The sequence below is a fragment of the Piliocolobus tephrosceles genome, chromosome 10 (assembly GCF_002776525.5).
Source record: "Piliocolobus tephrosceles isolate RC106 chromosome 10, ASM277652v3, whole genome shotgun sequence".
NCBI lineage: Eukaryota > Metazoa > Chordata > Mammalia > Primates > Cercopithecidae > Piliocolobus > Piliocolobus tephrosceles.
In genome coordinates this window covers 75253254-75267302 of record NC_045443.1, presented here as the reverse complement: position 1 = coordinate 75267302, position 14049 = coordinate 75253254, and the positions used below count along the sequence as shown (strand labels likewise).

General features: G+C 37.3%; 1 protein-coding gene across 2 annotated transcripts in view; it reads right to left on the bottom strand.

Annotated features, from left to right (window-relative positions):
• NAV3 (neuron navigator 3) overlaps positions 1–13503 on the bottom strand; it is a 374287-nt gene extending 360784 nt beyond the window's left edge. Inside the window, exon 1 of one of the 2 annotated variants that reach the window (XM_023194757.3) lies at positions 13222–13503. In XM_023194757.3, coding sequence (XP_023050525.2) covers positions 13222–13464 — 243 coding nt within the window. In that variant the 5' untranslated portion in view covers positions 13465–13503. The remainder of the gene's footprint in view (positions 1–13221) is intronic. The other variant, XM_023195381.3, reaches the window with a different exon arrangement.
• Between the last annotated feature and the right edge of the window lie 546 nt (positions 13504–14049).

Genomic DNA, 14049 nt, shown 5'->3' with positions numbered 1-14049 from the left:
ATCTGGAATAAAAATGTTAGTGAGAAAATTTTTATTTAAACTGCATCGTATCATCCCTATAAATGCACCTCAAAAAATTTATTGCACACCTAGGAGCAAGTAAAGTTATTAATCTGTTGACCAAATATTAGCTCATGCTTTGGGCATTGCTGTGATCTGAATGTGACCTTCAAATCCATATGTTGAAACTTAATCACCAATGTGATAGCTTTAGAGGTTGGGCCTTTAAGCGATGATTAAGTCATGAGGATGGAGCCCTCATAGGTGGGAATAAGGCCCCTATAAAAGGGCTTGAAAGAGTGGTTTCACCCTCTCTTGGCCTTCTGCTGTGTGAAGACATGGCATTCCTTCCCTGTGGACGATGCAGAAACAATGTGCCATTTTGGAAGCAGAGTGATCCCTTACCAGACACCAAACCTGCCATCATCTTGATCTTAGACATTCCAGCCTCCAGAACTGTAAGAAATAAATTTCTATTGTTCATAAATTACCCAGTCTGTAGTATTTTGTCGTAGCAGCACAAATGCACTGATTAAAGCAACATAATTCACTTAATCTTAATTTATCAGCAGCTCAGCAGCTCAGATCCAAATGTGTAGGCAACCCCTAGCCACTGTACAGAATTGCACAGCAAAAATTTTATGTATTGGCCTTTCCTCTGGCTTTATCCTTTTCTAGTGTTCTTTTCTTCTCATAATCCCATTTTATTTGCATATGTTTTGGAATTTTATATATTTTGTATGCTTTTAATTCTACTAAATCTTTTTTTCCAAACAAGACAGGGTCTAAATTTGCTGTAAACTGGGGCAATGCCCCCCGCCCTTTATGAGATGTTTGACATTGGCCTTGTCTGGGTATATTTTTGATCATCACAATTAGAGAGGGCAACCTGTTCTAAATTAAACAATTACATCCAAATCTATAATACAAGCTATTATTGTTTAAAATATGCATTATAATCATTTCTGTGGCTTCTAGGTAATATTAAATAGGAATTAAATATTGACAAAATGAATATAGATTCCTAAAAAGAACCTTAAAAGATTCCTAAAATGAATATAGATTCCTAAAAAGAAAAATAGGAATTTAATACTGAACCCTGGGTTCTTTTTAGGAATCTATATTCAATCTGTTTTTCTAAGTATATTTTCCATCATACCTATAAGATACACACACACACACACACACACACACACACACGATTAACAAAGATGAGGAAAGTTACCTAGGGTCCACAGTGCAGACCTGAAGTGGTAACTGAAAGGGTTTACATTTACTGAAACAGCAGTCTTTTTTTGTAATACGATAGGTCTAGCTGGAATCAGAAGACAATAGCTGAGAGAACATATTGTTGGAGATAATAGGAAACCTTGTATTCAATGGAGGAATGCAACACACAAGTGTGGATATCAAAAAGCCAGCCAAAGAAAGGAAGAAATAGCTACAAAAAGCAGATGCTTTGTAGGGAAAAGAAATGTGAAACAGAATCCAAAGAATATATGGGTCAAAATAATAACATAAAAAGTTCTGGCAAAAATATCACCCTGTAGAAATTCAATAAATTGTCCAAAAAAAAAAAAAAAAAAAAAAAGGCACAGCAAGTTTATATGAAAGATGTGAGCATTCAGGGATAATAAAGAGAAATATATAATCTGCACATTTTTAAGTCTAAAAAGTGAGAAATTTAACTTGATACAAGCTGAAGCTAAACAGTGAACACTCTTAAAGAGAAGGAGAAACCTAGATGCAGATAGTCTTATACCACAACTAAATCTACAGACAAATTGCCTTAGAAATTCACCTTGCATTTAAAAAGAGGTTGTTCTGTGTAATATTCTTTATATGTGCTTACCACAGTCTGAAAGGATTGTAATATGAGTTTCTTCTTTTGATGCTGGGTTTTCCAATGATCCATTCACACATTTCCACTCAGTGCCCCTCGGAACCAATTTGCAATGAGCTGACAGAAGTTTCACAATACCTCCAAGCCAAGAGAGAGGACACTTCCTTACACAACTATGCAGTCACCTATTTGGCATCATCTAGAATCCTGCAAATGCCTCCTTCTTGTTGGACACTTGACTTCACACAATTTGCTAAACTTCTCTTCTAGAATTCAGATCGTACATGGCATTGGCCTTTCTGGTTCCCAGCTCTGACCGAGAGATTCCAGGTCCGGCAAGAAAATAATGCTAACAACAGGGTACTGAAGCAAGTAGAAGCAAGGGTGCAGGACCAAGAGAGAGACCTGCTTTCAGGATGTGAGACTGGATGAGCAGGTTGGAACAGAAGAAATTAAAATCAGCTAGAAAGATCCTAAGGTGGGAAACAGACCACAGTCAGTTTTTTATATGGTATATGTATATATGTGGACCTGGTCTACTTTTAAAAGCTGGGTTAACGGCAAGATCTTTATTTAGTAACTTGAATGTCATTATGGTTCTTCTCTTTTTCAGTGTTTTGCTTTTAAAGATGTATCCTTTTAATTCTGGACAACTTACTGACAATCTGAGCACCTTAGTCTATTTTTTTATATGGTGAATTTTTGCTTAATCTTGAACATCTGACTAAATAGCCAGTTTCTAGCTAACTATATGCTGTCTAATAGTTTACCAAACTATTTCCCTTAATTTCTAGGTACACAGATACATGATATTTCCTAGTCTCTCTTGAAATTGGGTATTATCATCTGACAGAGTTCTGACCAATGAAATAGAGCGGAAGTGATATGTGGAAATCCCAGCCTCTTATGCAATCCTCGATTATCTCTCTTTCACTGATGGCTGGCTAGAGGTGAGATGATGAAACTATATGCTGGAGGGAACCTGGTTTCTTTGTTACCATATATATGTGTCAGCAACCATTTTCTATAAATGGCTAGTTAGTATATATTTTAATCTTTGCAAGCCATGTAGTCTCTATTGTGACTACTCATCTCTGCCATTATAGGATAAAAGCAGCCACAGGAAATGCATAAACCAGCATCAGGGCTGTGTTCCAACAAGATTTGACTTTAGGAAAATGGGCACCAGGCCAGATTTGGCCTATGGACCATAGTTTGTTAACCCCTAACTATATGAGACCATTAAAAAAGTGGACAATAAATTTCTATTGTGTTAAGCCACTGAGACCTAGGTTGTATCTGTTATAGAAGTTAGCATTACCTTAACGAGTGCAATGCCATTTTGATTGCATATAAAATTTGCTTGGTCACATTTCATTATGAAACATTTTGAACCTGTCCACCCCAGGTTTTCAGTTTTACAAAAAAAGTTCTTTACAACATCAAAATACAGCAAAAAGAAGAGATTGCCCATAGTTTCTATTTATTTGTTTTTGCTTTTCATTTATGGAGGTGGCATCATGTTGTTACACTGGGAAAATGTTACATTTTTACATGACTCTTTCATCTGGTGACTTTTTTTCTCAACACATTTTAACAAATAATTCTGTGATTTGCAGTGGGGAGGTCCTGCTATGTAACCAATTAATGAACTCTACCACAGATATCAAATTTTTCTATCAGTCCCAGTAACTAGTAATCCAAAGTGAAACACTTCTTACAGAAAAATGAAGTAACAGTGAAATTTGTAGAGAAGGAAGAGTTCAAAGTGAAATTTGTCAAAGATTAATTCAGTGCTCCTGGTAAGAATTTATTATTTTCTTTGTTTTCCTATTATGTGACTCAGTATCCACAAAGACAGTAAAGAATAACATTGATTTTGACTGCTGGTTGTCTATACATTGTTATGAGGAAACATCAGAGAGGGAGACTCAGAGAGTAAGGACAGGGAAGTCAAACAGACCTAGGTTGGCCTTCCAGCTCTGCCCTAGCATCTCTCTGAGATCAGTTGCTACAGCTGTTTGATTGGAATTATGGCTTGGGTATAGGCTTCCAATATATGGTAGGCACTCAAAAAATGTTAGTAATAATCCTTAGTTTTAACTGCTACTTGCTACCCAGTTCACACAAATTATCACTTCCAGCTAAACTGTACATTTCTGAGTGAAGAAAATGTATTTATCCTCCAAGACATAGAATTTTTGGATTGCTGATGATTAATAGCTTAGTCCAAACATCCATAGCCTCCTTTACTAGACTTACCCCTCTTCCATTGCTCTTGGTGCTTTAGTCAAAACCTTGCTCCATCACACTCTCCTCATCTGTATTTTGGAAATGTTCCCCACCCATTTACTGGCTCTTTATATATTTTATTTTGTTGTCAGCTTTCAAAATATGAACTTAATCATGTCACTTTGATATTTAGCATACTTCTTCCATTCTGTACAGAGTAATTCCAAACTCTTTACAGTGGCATTTAATGCCCATTTTCCCACTGCCTTGAATCACCCTCATCTCTCTTGGTTGCATCCTACATCCTAAGATTGATGAGTAATCTGCAGGTTTATAAACACAACACACTATTTCATAGCCTGGTAAATGCTATTCTATACTATACGCTCTTTTTTTCCCATATTTACTTGACTAAATCAAATTCATTTTTTTTTTTTTTTTTTTTTTTTTGAGACAGATTCTTGGTCTATCCCCCAGGCTGGAGTACAGTGGCTTGATCTCCGCTCACTGCAACCTCCACCTCCTGGGGTCAAGTGATTCTCATGCCTCACTCAGCCTCCCAAGTAGCTGCGATGGCAGGCACTCACCACCACGCCTGGCTAATTTTTATATTTTTAGTGGAGATGTGTTTTCACCCTGTTGGCCAGGCTGGTCTCGACGAACTCCTGACCTCAGGTGATCTGCCTGCCTCGACCTCCCGAAGTGTTGGGATTACAGGTGTGAGCCACCATGCCTGGCCTTCAAGACCTGGTTGAAATGTTATTTTTCCCATCTGTAGAGAATTCATCACTGCTTCCTCTATTCTACTACCAATTCTTAATTTTATCAATTTTTATATGAAAGTATCAGATACTTTTATAATATTATAATACGAGTAGGTAATATATGTTGACCACCAACTATGTATTAGTCCTTCTGTTGACATATAGTTTATGTGCAATATCTCTTTAATCTTCACAAAAATTCTGTGTGCTCGTTTACATTATTATCCATATTTTAAAGATGAAGAAATTGAGACTTAAGTATTAACTGCCTTGCCAAAGTCATTTTGCTAGTAAATATTGGAGTATTCCAAAAGTGAGAGTTTTCCAGAAGTCAGAGATCAAGAAAAGTAAAGCAAATGCAAAGCTGGACACAGTGACCATGAACATAAACTATGCTTTCAAGAAATGTCTCTGTGAAATAGGAAATATAGAGTGATTGATATATGGTGAAGAAAATGATTATTGTTGTTATTACTATGATTTAAGTTAGTAAAGAAAAAAGCGTTATTGGAAGCTGATTCTAAAGCAGCATTTCTCAGCTGTGTTTGATTCTGCCTTTCTCCCAGGCTGAAGGATGCCACTGGTACTTAACAGCTTAACTGTGAAACCTGGAGGGTACGTGGTGGATAGAGGAAGGCATGCTGCCAAATATCCTACACTGCTCATAACAGACCCCATCCCTATGCCTACTACAGAGTTATCAGTTCTAAATGTCACTGGTGCCAGGGCTGAAACATCCTGGTCCAATGATGCATTGGGGCTGAAGACATTGACAATATGAGAAATGGGCTAACTGATGGAACAAAATCAAGAAGAGAGAGAAAGGGAGGAGATAAAAATGTTACTCTTAGAAAAGTTTTATAGGGAACTATTATCCTCATTTCATTTCATTTTTTACAGGTACAGAGATTGAAGTCCAGAGAGTTTAAATGATTTACACTTTTAGGATCTAGCAGAAGCTGAATTCAAAATTTGAGCTCCTAATACAATGTTCTTTTAATTGTACCACTTAATGTTTCAAGTTCAAAATTGGATATGGATAATTGTTGGTGATTTGATAGCATAAATACCAAACATGTAGCAATTATTTTGCCTGAAAATTAATGACATATCTATTGGTTTTATGTTTCTATAAACAACATATTTAGATCCTTAGTTTTTATTAAATGAAAGAAAGATGTCTATGATACAAGAAAAAGAAACTAAGAAGAATATCTTTGGCAAATTGGCATCAAATATACACAAAATATTGAAACTTTCAAAAAAATTAAAAAGTTGTATGAAATTTTCAGTAACATTTAATCCTGTAATTAGCATCAACAATTTTAATAATTTATACTTCAAAGCATGAAATATAACCCTTTAAAGACACTAAGGCATGAAGTAAAATAATAGACAATAATATTGATGGCCACGTTTCTACCAATTGTTACTGAAGAGCAATAAATGTACGATAATGAAAAGCTGAGCCTTCTGCCAGTAGAGAAAATGTTAAAATTCCAGCATTATTTCAACATTCTCTGACCATTGCTACCACAAAAGCAAAAACAATGAAAATGACCATACAGTTTAACTGTGAAACCTGCAGAGTTATAACCAGAAAAAGAAATAATAATGTTTCTTTAAATACAAATAACTAAATGTGCAAGCACAGCAGAAATAGACAAGGAAAGCAGAATCATCTGGGGACCCAAGAGCTGACCTATGCAGCTGTAGGCCTGGCCAGCTCTGGAAATGCTACCATATGAGCAAGCCAACAGGAGCATTGACAGTCCTCCGCAACCAGGCAGCTTCTCCAAGAAGGAAACAGCTGGAGACCAGAGCCAGTGATCTACTCTATTGACATCTGCTGCTATATTTCTATCATGGGGTTCCTTTTATTTATTTTTGTTATTCAAACAATTCAGTAGAGACCATGTATCAACTTAATTGTCTTCTCCTGATAATTCCAGGCACTTCACACAACCACTGATTGATTTACACTTCACCAACAATGCTACTTTAACACCTAAAACAAACCCTACTATTAACTAAGTCAATCAGTAGTCCTCCTTCTCTTTCCCTAACCCTGGGAGAAGTATTTATTGTTGCAGTGTAGTTTATTGGTTAAGAATAATATCTTCTGTAACCATACAGCCTTAGTTGGAATCTCTATTCTACCACGTTCTAGCATTGAGATATTGGCAAGTAATTTAACCTCTCTAAGCTGCAGTTTCTCCATCTGTAAAATGGGAAGAATAATAATTCCTATGCCATAAGGCTATTGTGAGGACTGAATGGAATACTCTTTGAAGAGTTTGGCCCAGTACCTGACATACAGCTGGTCTCTAAACATTAGTTAATATTAGACCCTCTCTGCAACGATTTCTCATAAATATCATTACCAGTGTCATTTGGTCTCATTCTTACATAAGATCTTTCTCAGGGCCGGGCGCGGTGGCTCAAGCCTGTAATCCCAGCACTTTGGGAGGCCGAGACGGGCGGATCACGAGGTCAGGAGATCGAGACGATCCTGGCTAACACGGTGAAACCCCGTCTCTACTAAAAAATACAAAAAACTAGCCGGGCGAGGTGGCAGGCGCCTGTAGTCTCAGCTACTCCGGAGGCTGAGGCAGGAGAATGACGTAAACCCGGGAGGCGGAGCTTGCAGTGAGCTGAGATCCGGCCACTGCACTCCAGCCTGGGCGATAGAGCCAGACTCCATCTCAAAAAAAAAAAAAAAAAAAAAAAAAAAGATCTTTCTCTATTGTCTACCTGCTGTTTTCCATAAATATTATGCTTCCTTTACAGTGGTTTACTTCCCTTTTGAGGAAAAGTGATGTAAACTTTAAAAGTTTAAACTTTAAAAGTTTACATCACTTTTCCTCAAAAGAATGTTTTTACTCTATATATCTGAGTCCTATCTGCTCATTAAATTTCAAAAATTCAGTCTTTTCTGAATGCTCCATTCATATAGGATTTCACTCAGTCCTAACATTCTGCAAAAGAATTGTCCACATTAGTAATACTATTTATACAATATATTTGCCTGACAATATTATCAGTTATATTTATTTTAAATATTCATTTTAACTAATGTTTTTGTATGTCTTCTGTTTTCAAAGCATTAGTGCCAGCCCTGTGTGAACACAATAGCAAGGAAATAATTCCTACCCTGGTGGCCGTAACTGGCAGAGTGAATAGGAATTAAATAATCATACATTCTACCATGGACATAAATGCCTCTACTCTTCCAATAAATTTCTTTGGATTGCCCTAAGCGGATGTAATCTCTCCTTCTTTATGGCATCCACAGCAATTTGTCTATACTTTTGACTTTTGAAATAATCTTAAATAGTGGGTAAGATTTGGATGATAGGGTAAACCTAGAAAAAATATTGCTGTTACATCATTAAGAGAAAGTATAAATAAAATAACATAGAAAAAAAGTCTTCCTATGAACAGATTTGAATTCAAATTTTGGATTTGGCTACTAGTTAACTGTGTGATTCTGTGTGTGACTCCCACTCTATCTGTTTATTTCTCTGTAAACGTAGATTGTAATACTGTCTTTGAAATGTTTTAAGAATAAAGTAAAAATTTTTCTATAAGATACAAGACTTGTCCTCAAAAAATAATTGCTTTCTATAATAATGTAAAACAGAATCTTGAGTTTGCACAAGTAATCTGAGAGGGAAGGAATGAGTGAGCTCAAGACTGGAAAGAAGTTGGAAATGAAAATAGGAGTAAAAGAAAGGTGGCAGACCAAGTTGGAAGGAGACTGGGGATTGAGAAGTAAAAGCCAGGGAGTGTTCCACAGTAAGTATGGCCAAGAAACTTTCATGAACAGGGATGTCTAATGCTTAATTGGATGTTGTTTGCTGAGCTGTGACAAAATAGAACACTCTTTCTTAACCTTAACCTCCAGAAAGTTAAGTAAAGGTTCCAAGGCAAAGTGACTCTGTTCTTCATTTGGGTGTATGCCCAGGAAGAATGGAAAAACAAATCCATATGAGAGAGATTAGAAAATTTGAGATAAGAAAGAAATCAGAACAAGATATAGCTAAGGAAAACATAAGCCCTTGAAATATTGTGGAGGATTTTCCAACTGCATATGACATAGAGTCTGGAACTAGTATTATTTATTTGTTAAAGGACAGTGGGACTAAACATTCTGAAGAAATTGGGACACCCAGGAAGAAGACATCTGGGATGTAGTAGCTAGATGGAGCTATGATAGAAATAGAGAAAGTGACAAGTGGGAGACAAGAATGCCTGAATGAAGATATTATAAGATATGAGAAGCAAATAAAGTTTTCTTCTTAAGCAGGATGGCGAATGTGTTGCATGGATGAGGGTAGAGAGACACAGGAGGAGAGGATACCAATTTGGAATCACTGAAATAATTGATAGAAAACTTTAAAAGGCCATCAAAGGATGGGCAAGTGCAGAAGAAGATAAACCCAAGCTATAATACCAAAGCAAAATTCTCAATTTCTGGCAAGTTACGGGATGTGAAATGGTGATGTACTTTACCAGGTATTAGTCTAGGAATTCAGGATTAGATGACTGGAATGATGGCGTTGGCATTAATTGAAACAATAGGTGAAGGGAATGACAACTGAACACACATTTCTGACACTGTCATATGTAAATTTGTTCTCTCAAACCAGATCATAAAACTGTTTGGTACAAGAACTGGCAGAGTACCCCACATAAATGTTTCTTAATGACAGTCATCTATTGCGGGTACTATCAATGGTATCTTTTTCTAGAAATTGAACCCATAATTTTTAGCTGAGCACATGGCTGCCTAGAACAAACACTACAGTTTCCAGTCTCCATTGCAGCAAGGTAAGGCCTTGGAATTATAACTAGGCCAATGTGGAAGAATATTTAATAAAACAGGGTGCATCTTTTTAATTAAGTGGACTGCAATTATCTACTCAAGACTGTGAGGTGTGAGCCACAAATGGATGATGGCAACCAAAATAGAGCCTGGTTCCCTGACAACTTCCTGAAGTCTCCCTACCAGCCATACATGGACTGCTCAACTCCAGATTTCCTTTATATGAAAATGAAATAAACTTCTATCTTCTTTACGCTATTGTTATGTTGACTTTTCTGCTTTTGCGGCCAAGTCTAATTCTCTCTAATATAACTACCTTGTTCGATTTTGCTATTTACTTCAGTTCTGGTTTTTATCTTTCAAAAGCTAAAATAAATCTACATATACTTCTTTTTCACATTTAGAAATAGTCTGAACTGCTGACCAGGCATTCTTTACATTTGTTTGAAAACATTTTTAATCTGATAAGTGGCATGGTGAAAACATCCCTATAAATACAAGGTTGCTTACCACAGAGGCTTATTGGAATATCAGATGTTTGATTAATATGTTTGCTAACCAAAGAGATCAACCAAAATTATATTGAAAACAGTGCCTATAGTGCTCAAATCCTAGGCCAAGGTCATTTAGCAAAGTGGAAGTTTCACTGAACCTGCAGAAAAGATAGCCATGGTCAGCAGAGACGATGTGTCTCTCTATTCTTTCCATTGAATCCATACAGACTTGTGGATACACAGAACATTAGAATAGAAATTTATGGCATTTCTTTTAATTATTTGCAAAAAGTCAAATAATTTTAGTCTTTTGTTGATAATTTACGTTTCTCTGCTTTTTACTCTGAATTGTTCACACTGAACTGAGAATTATAAACCCATAAGAAATATTTTATTTTAACTGATTTTTCTCGCATGGACAATGCTTTGTTAGACATAGAACTCCACAAATATCCATTCCAAACCCCTTGTTTTATAGATAAAATTGATATGGGAAGCGGGCAGGGAAGTGCTGGGTAGAGAAAGATGTGGTCCCTGGCTAGGGCTCCACCCCTGGCTCTGTGCCCATGGACCTAGCAAGGACAGGCATTTCTGCTTTCATGCCCAAATGGTGCATTATCTAAGACCACCCTGGCCCACCACGTCCGCATTCTGTGCCTTTAAAAACCCCAAGACCCTAGCAGGCAGAGACACAAGTGGCCGTACATCGAGAGGAACACACTGGCGGAAGAACACACAAGCGGCTGGACGTCGAGAGGAACACACCGGCAGAAGAGCACACGGACAGGCACCTGCAGACACCGGCAGGCCATCGACCGCAGAACAACGTGGACCTGAGGGGAATCTAGCCGGGGAGGTCAGAGGAAAGTCTGGCTGCTGAGCGGCCCAATTCCAGGGGAAAATCACCTTTCCACTTCATCCTCCTTCTGGTTCCCCATCCATCTGCTGAGAGGTACTTCCAACATTCAATAGAACCTGGCACTCATCCTCCAAGCCCACATATGACTCAACTTTTTCCGGTACACCAAGGCAAGAACCCAGGATACAGAAAGTCCTCTGTCCTTGCAATAAGGCAGAGGGTCTAATTGAGCTGATTAACACAAGCCACATTCAGACTGCAAAACTAAAAGGACACACTGTAACACATGCTCACTGGAGCTTCAGGAGTTGTAAATACTCAATCCTAGATGCTGCTGTGGGGTCGAAGCTCCTCAACCTGCCCATCTGCATGATCCCCCTAGAGGTCTGAGCAGCAGGGCATTGAAGAAGCAAGCCACTCCTGCTGTCACGTGCCCTGTGAGGGAGAGAAGGAAATGCTTCCCGTTTCAAAATGATCCCAAAAGATGAACAAACTTAACTGAGTCTTCCTCAAAATAACTGTTTATTCATTCATTGATTCATTAATCCCTGTATTCATTCATCCAACTACTGTTTAATTCTTATCATGCATAAAGTGTTGCACAGGGAGACAGACAGCTGGAACACAGGATAAGATACGAGACCCGCCTTCTATACGTTTTCAACTTAGTGGAGATACAAATAAATTATCCAGATAATTAAAAGAAATTATCCAGATAATTAAAATACACAAGCATTTCTGCAAACAAAGAGTTGGGAAAGAGGAATGGTGGGGAAGAGATAGCTAGCAAAGAATTTATGAACAAAGTTCATCTGGGACGAAGCTTAAAGGATATGAACAGGTGAAGGTGGGATGGGCATTGTAGGAAAAGGAGTGGCTTTCTTTTTCACTTCTAGAGTTGATTTTTATATAAAGGTTTTTTCCTTAAATTATTTCAAACTGACATTTGGATAGCAGAGTAAAACCAAAATATTTCCTAAGAAGCCAGAGATGAGGCTGCGACTTTGGAAAGCTTGACATCATAGTTAATGCCGCATTAAAAAGTGATGCTTAGTAGAATGATGGTTACCAGAGGCTGGAAAGGGTAGTGGCGAGGGGTGGGGGTAGTGTGGGTGGTTAACGGGTACCAAAATACATTTAGATAGAATGAATTAGATCTAGTATTTGATAGCACAACAGGATGGTTACTGTCAACAATAACTTATTCTATATTTTAAGATAACTGAAAGAATATATAATGAGAATGTTTGCAATACAAAGACATGATGAATGCTTAAGGCGACAGATACCCCATTTGCCTTGATATGATTGTTACACATTGTATGCCAGTATCGGAATATCTCATGAACCACATAAATATATACACCTAATATGTACCCATAAATATATACACCTAATATATACCCATAAATATATACACCTAATATGTACTTATAGAAGTAAAAATACACAAAACAAAAGTGACGCTTATCAAGGTACAAACGAATCCCCATGAAGTTCAGCAGCCTCAGGGCCATGCTAGCATTCGTGACTGGAGGAAACGGTCACAGTATGCTTTAGAAACGAAGAACTAAGAGCAGCGACTCACAAAATACCATAAATTAAATGACTGAAAAGGATATCGGTAATAAGTAAAAGAGTAGGGTTTCAGTTTACAAGGGAGAATTCAGATAAATGTGCAGTATCATGGAAAACAGCATTTCATTTTCCTTCATGTTGCAACGAATTAAGCAGCCTAGGATACAAATTTTCAAACAGAAATTCTTTGAAATGCAAATAACATTTAGAGAAAAGCAATGGTGTCTATATGTATTATTACAAGTAAATGTCTTTTCGAAAGTACCTATTTTCATACATCGCGGTAAGTATGACAATAGGTTCTTTTTATCACATTTGTGATTGGTTATGGTTACTAGTAATAGAGCAATATCTAGAACTAACTAGGCATTCATCAATAAGTAGTGCTAAATGATTACAATAGATGCATACTCAGAAAATTTTGATCATGACTTTTACAACTCTAAACTAAGAATACAGTTTTTACATAAGCTAAATATTCAGCTTTTCAGCTATTGTAACTGCTTACATCCTTACGCTGGTATTCCTCATCTACTCCTGATTTCATAACACGTTTTATAGTGCACTTAAAAAGAAATACGCATTTTAGCTATATAAGTCTGCAGGTAACTTCAGCAACTAACCTTGCTGTCTTCTTTCTCCTTGGCTTTTCCTTGGAGGGGTTTCTTCTCTCCAAATTCACAGGTTGATTTCAATGCAAGCTGACAAGAAAGCATGGAGCTCTCTGTTTCAGCAAGTTCCAAAGGTCTTGAAGAACAGTGCTGTGACCCAGTAGTGCCAAGATTTGGTATCGGAAGAGCAGTATGCACAGGCTTTGACCCCACAGCTGGCTGCCTCAGTTTTGAGGCAACCCCCAAAACAGGCATGGCTTCTATAAAATTATCTTCTTGCTGCCAAAGAAAATGCTTCTAACCTCGGTCTGGTAGACTCCAACTTTAGTATTTCCAGAACAAATACTTTAAACAAAACTAGCAGTCATCCTGATTTTTAAAAAACTAATAATATAATTTTCAGGAAGAGGCAAAACTTCTCTGCATCTTTAGTGAAGTATCTTTCTTTCTTGCTGGCTGGGATTCATATTCATTCTCATTTCTCTCTCTCTCTCTCTCTCTCTCTGTTCAGTGACTCAGTGTCTAAGTAATACTAAATACTCCTTTGGGGAGTAAACTTTTCTTCAAGGTAACTGCTACAAAGCTCCTTCTTAGGATTAGACAGCTCTCAGGTTTTTTTTCTTCACTAAAGCAGTCTGAGTCTGAACTTTGAGAGTGAAAAAGAGGGAAAAAACAAAAGGAGAAGCCCTTCAGTCCAACTGGCAGAGCAGCCAAAAGACCACAACAGTGGAAGGACAGGGGTTCTTCCTGATTTCAGAAATAGCCAGCCTGCATTCTCTTTTTAAAGAAAATTGTATTTCCCTCAGCTCAGAAAAAAATAAAAAGAATGGACATGTTAAT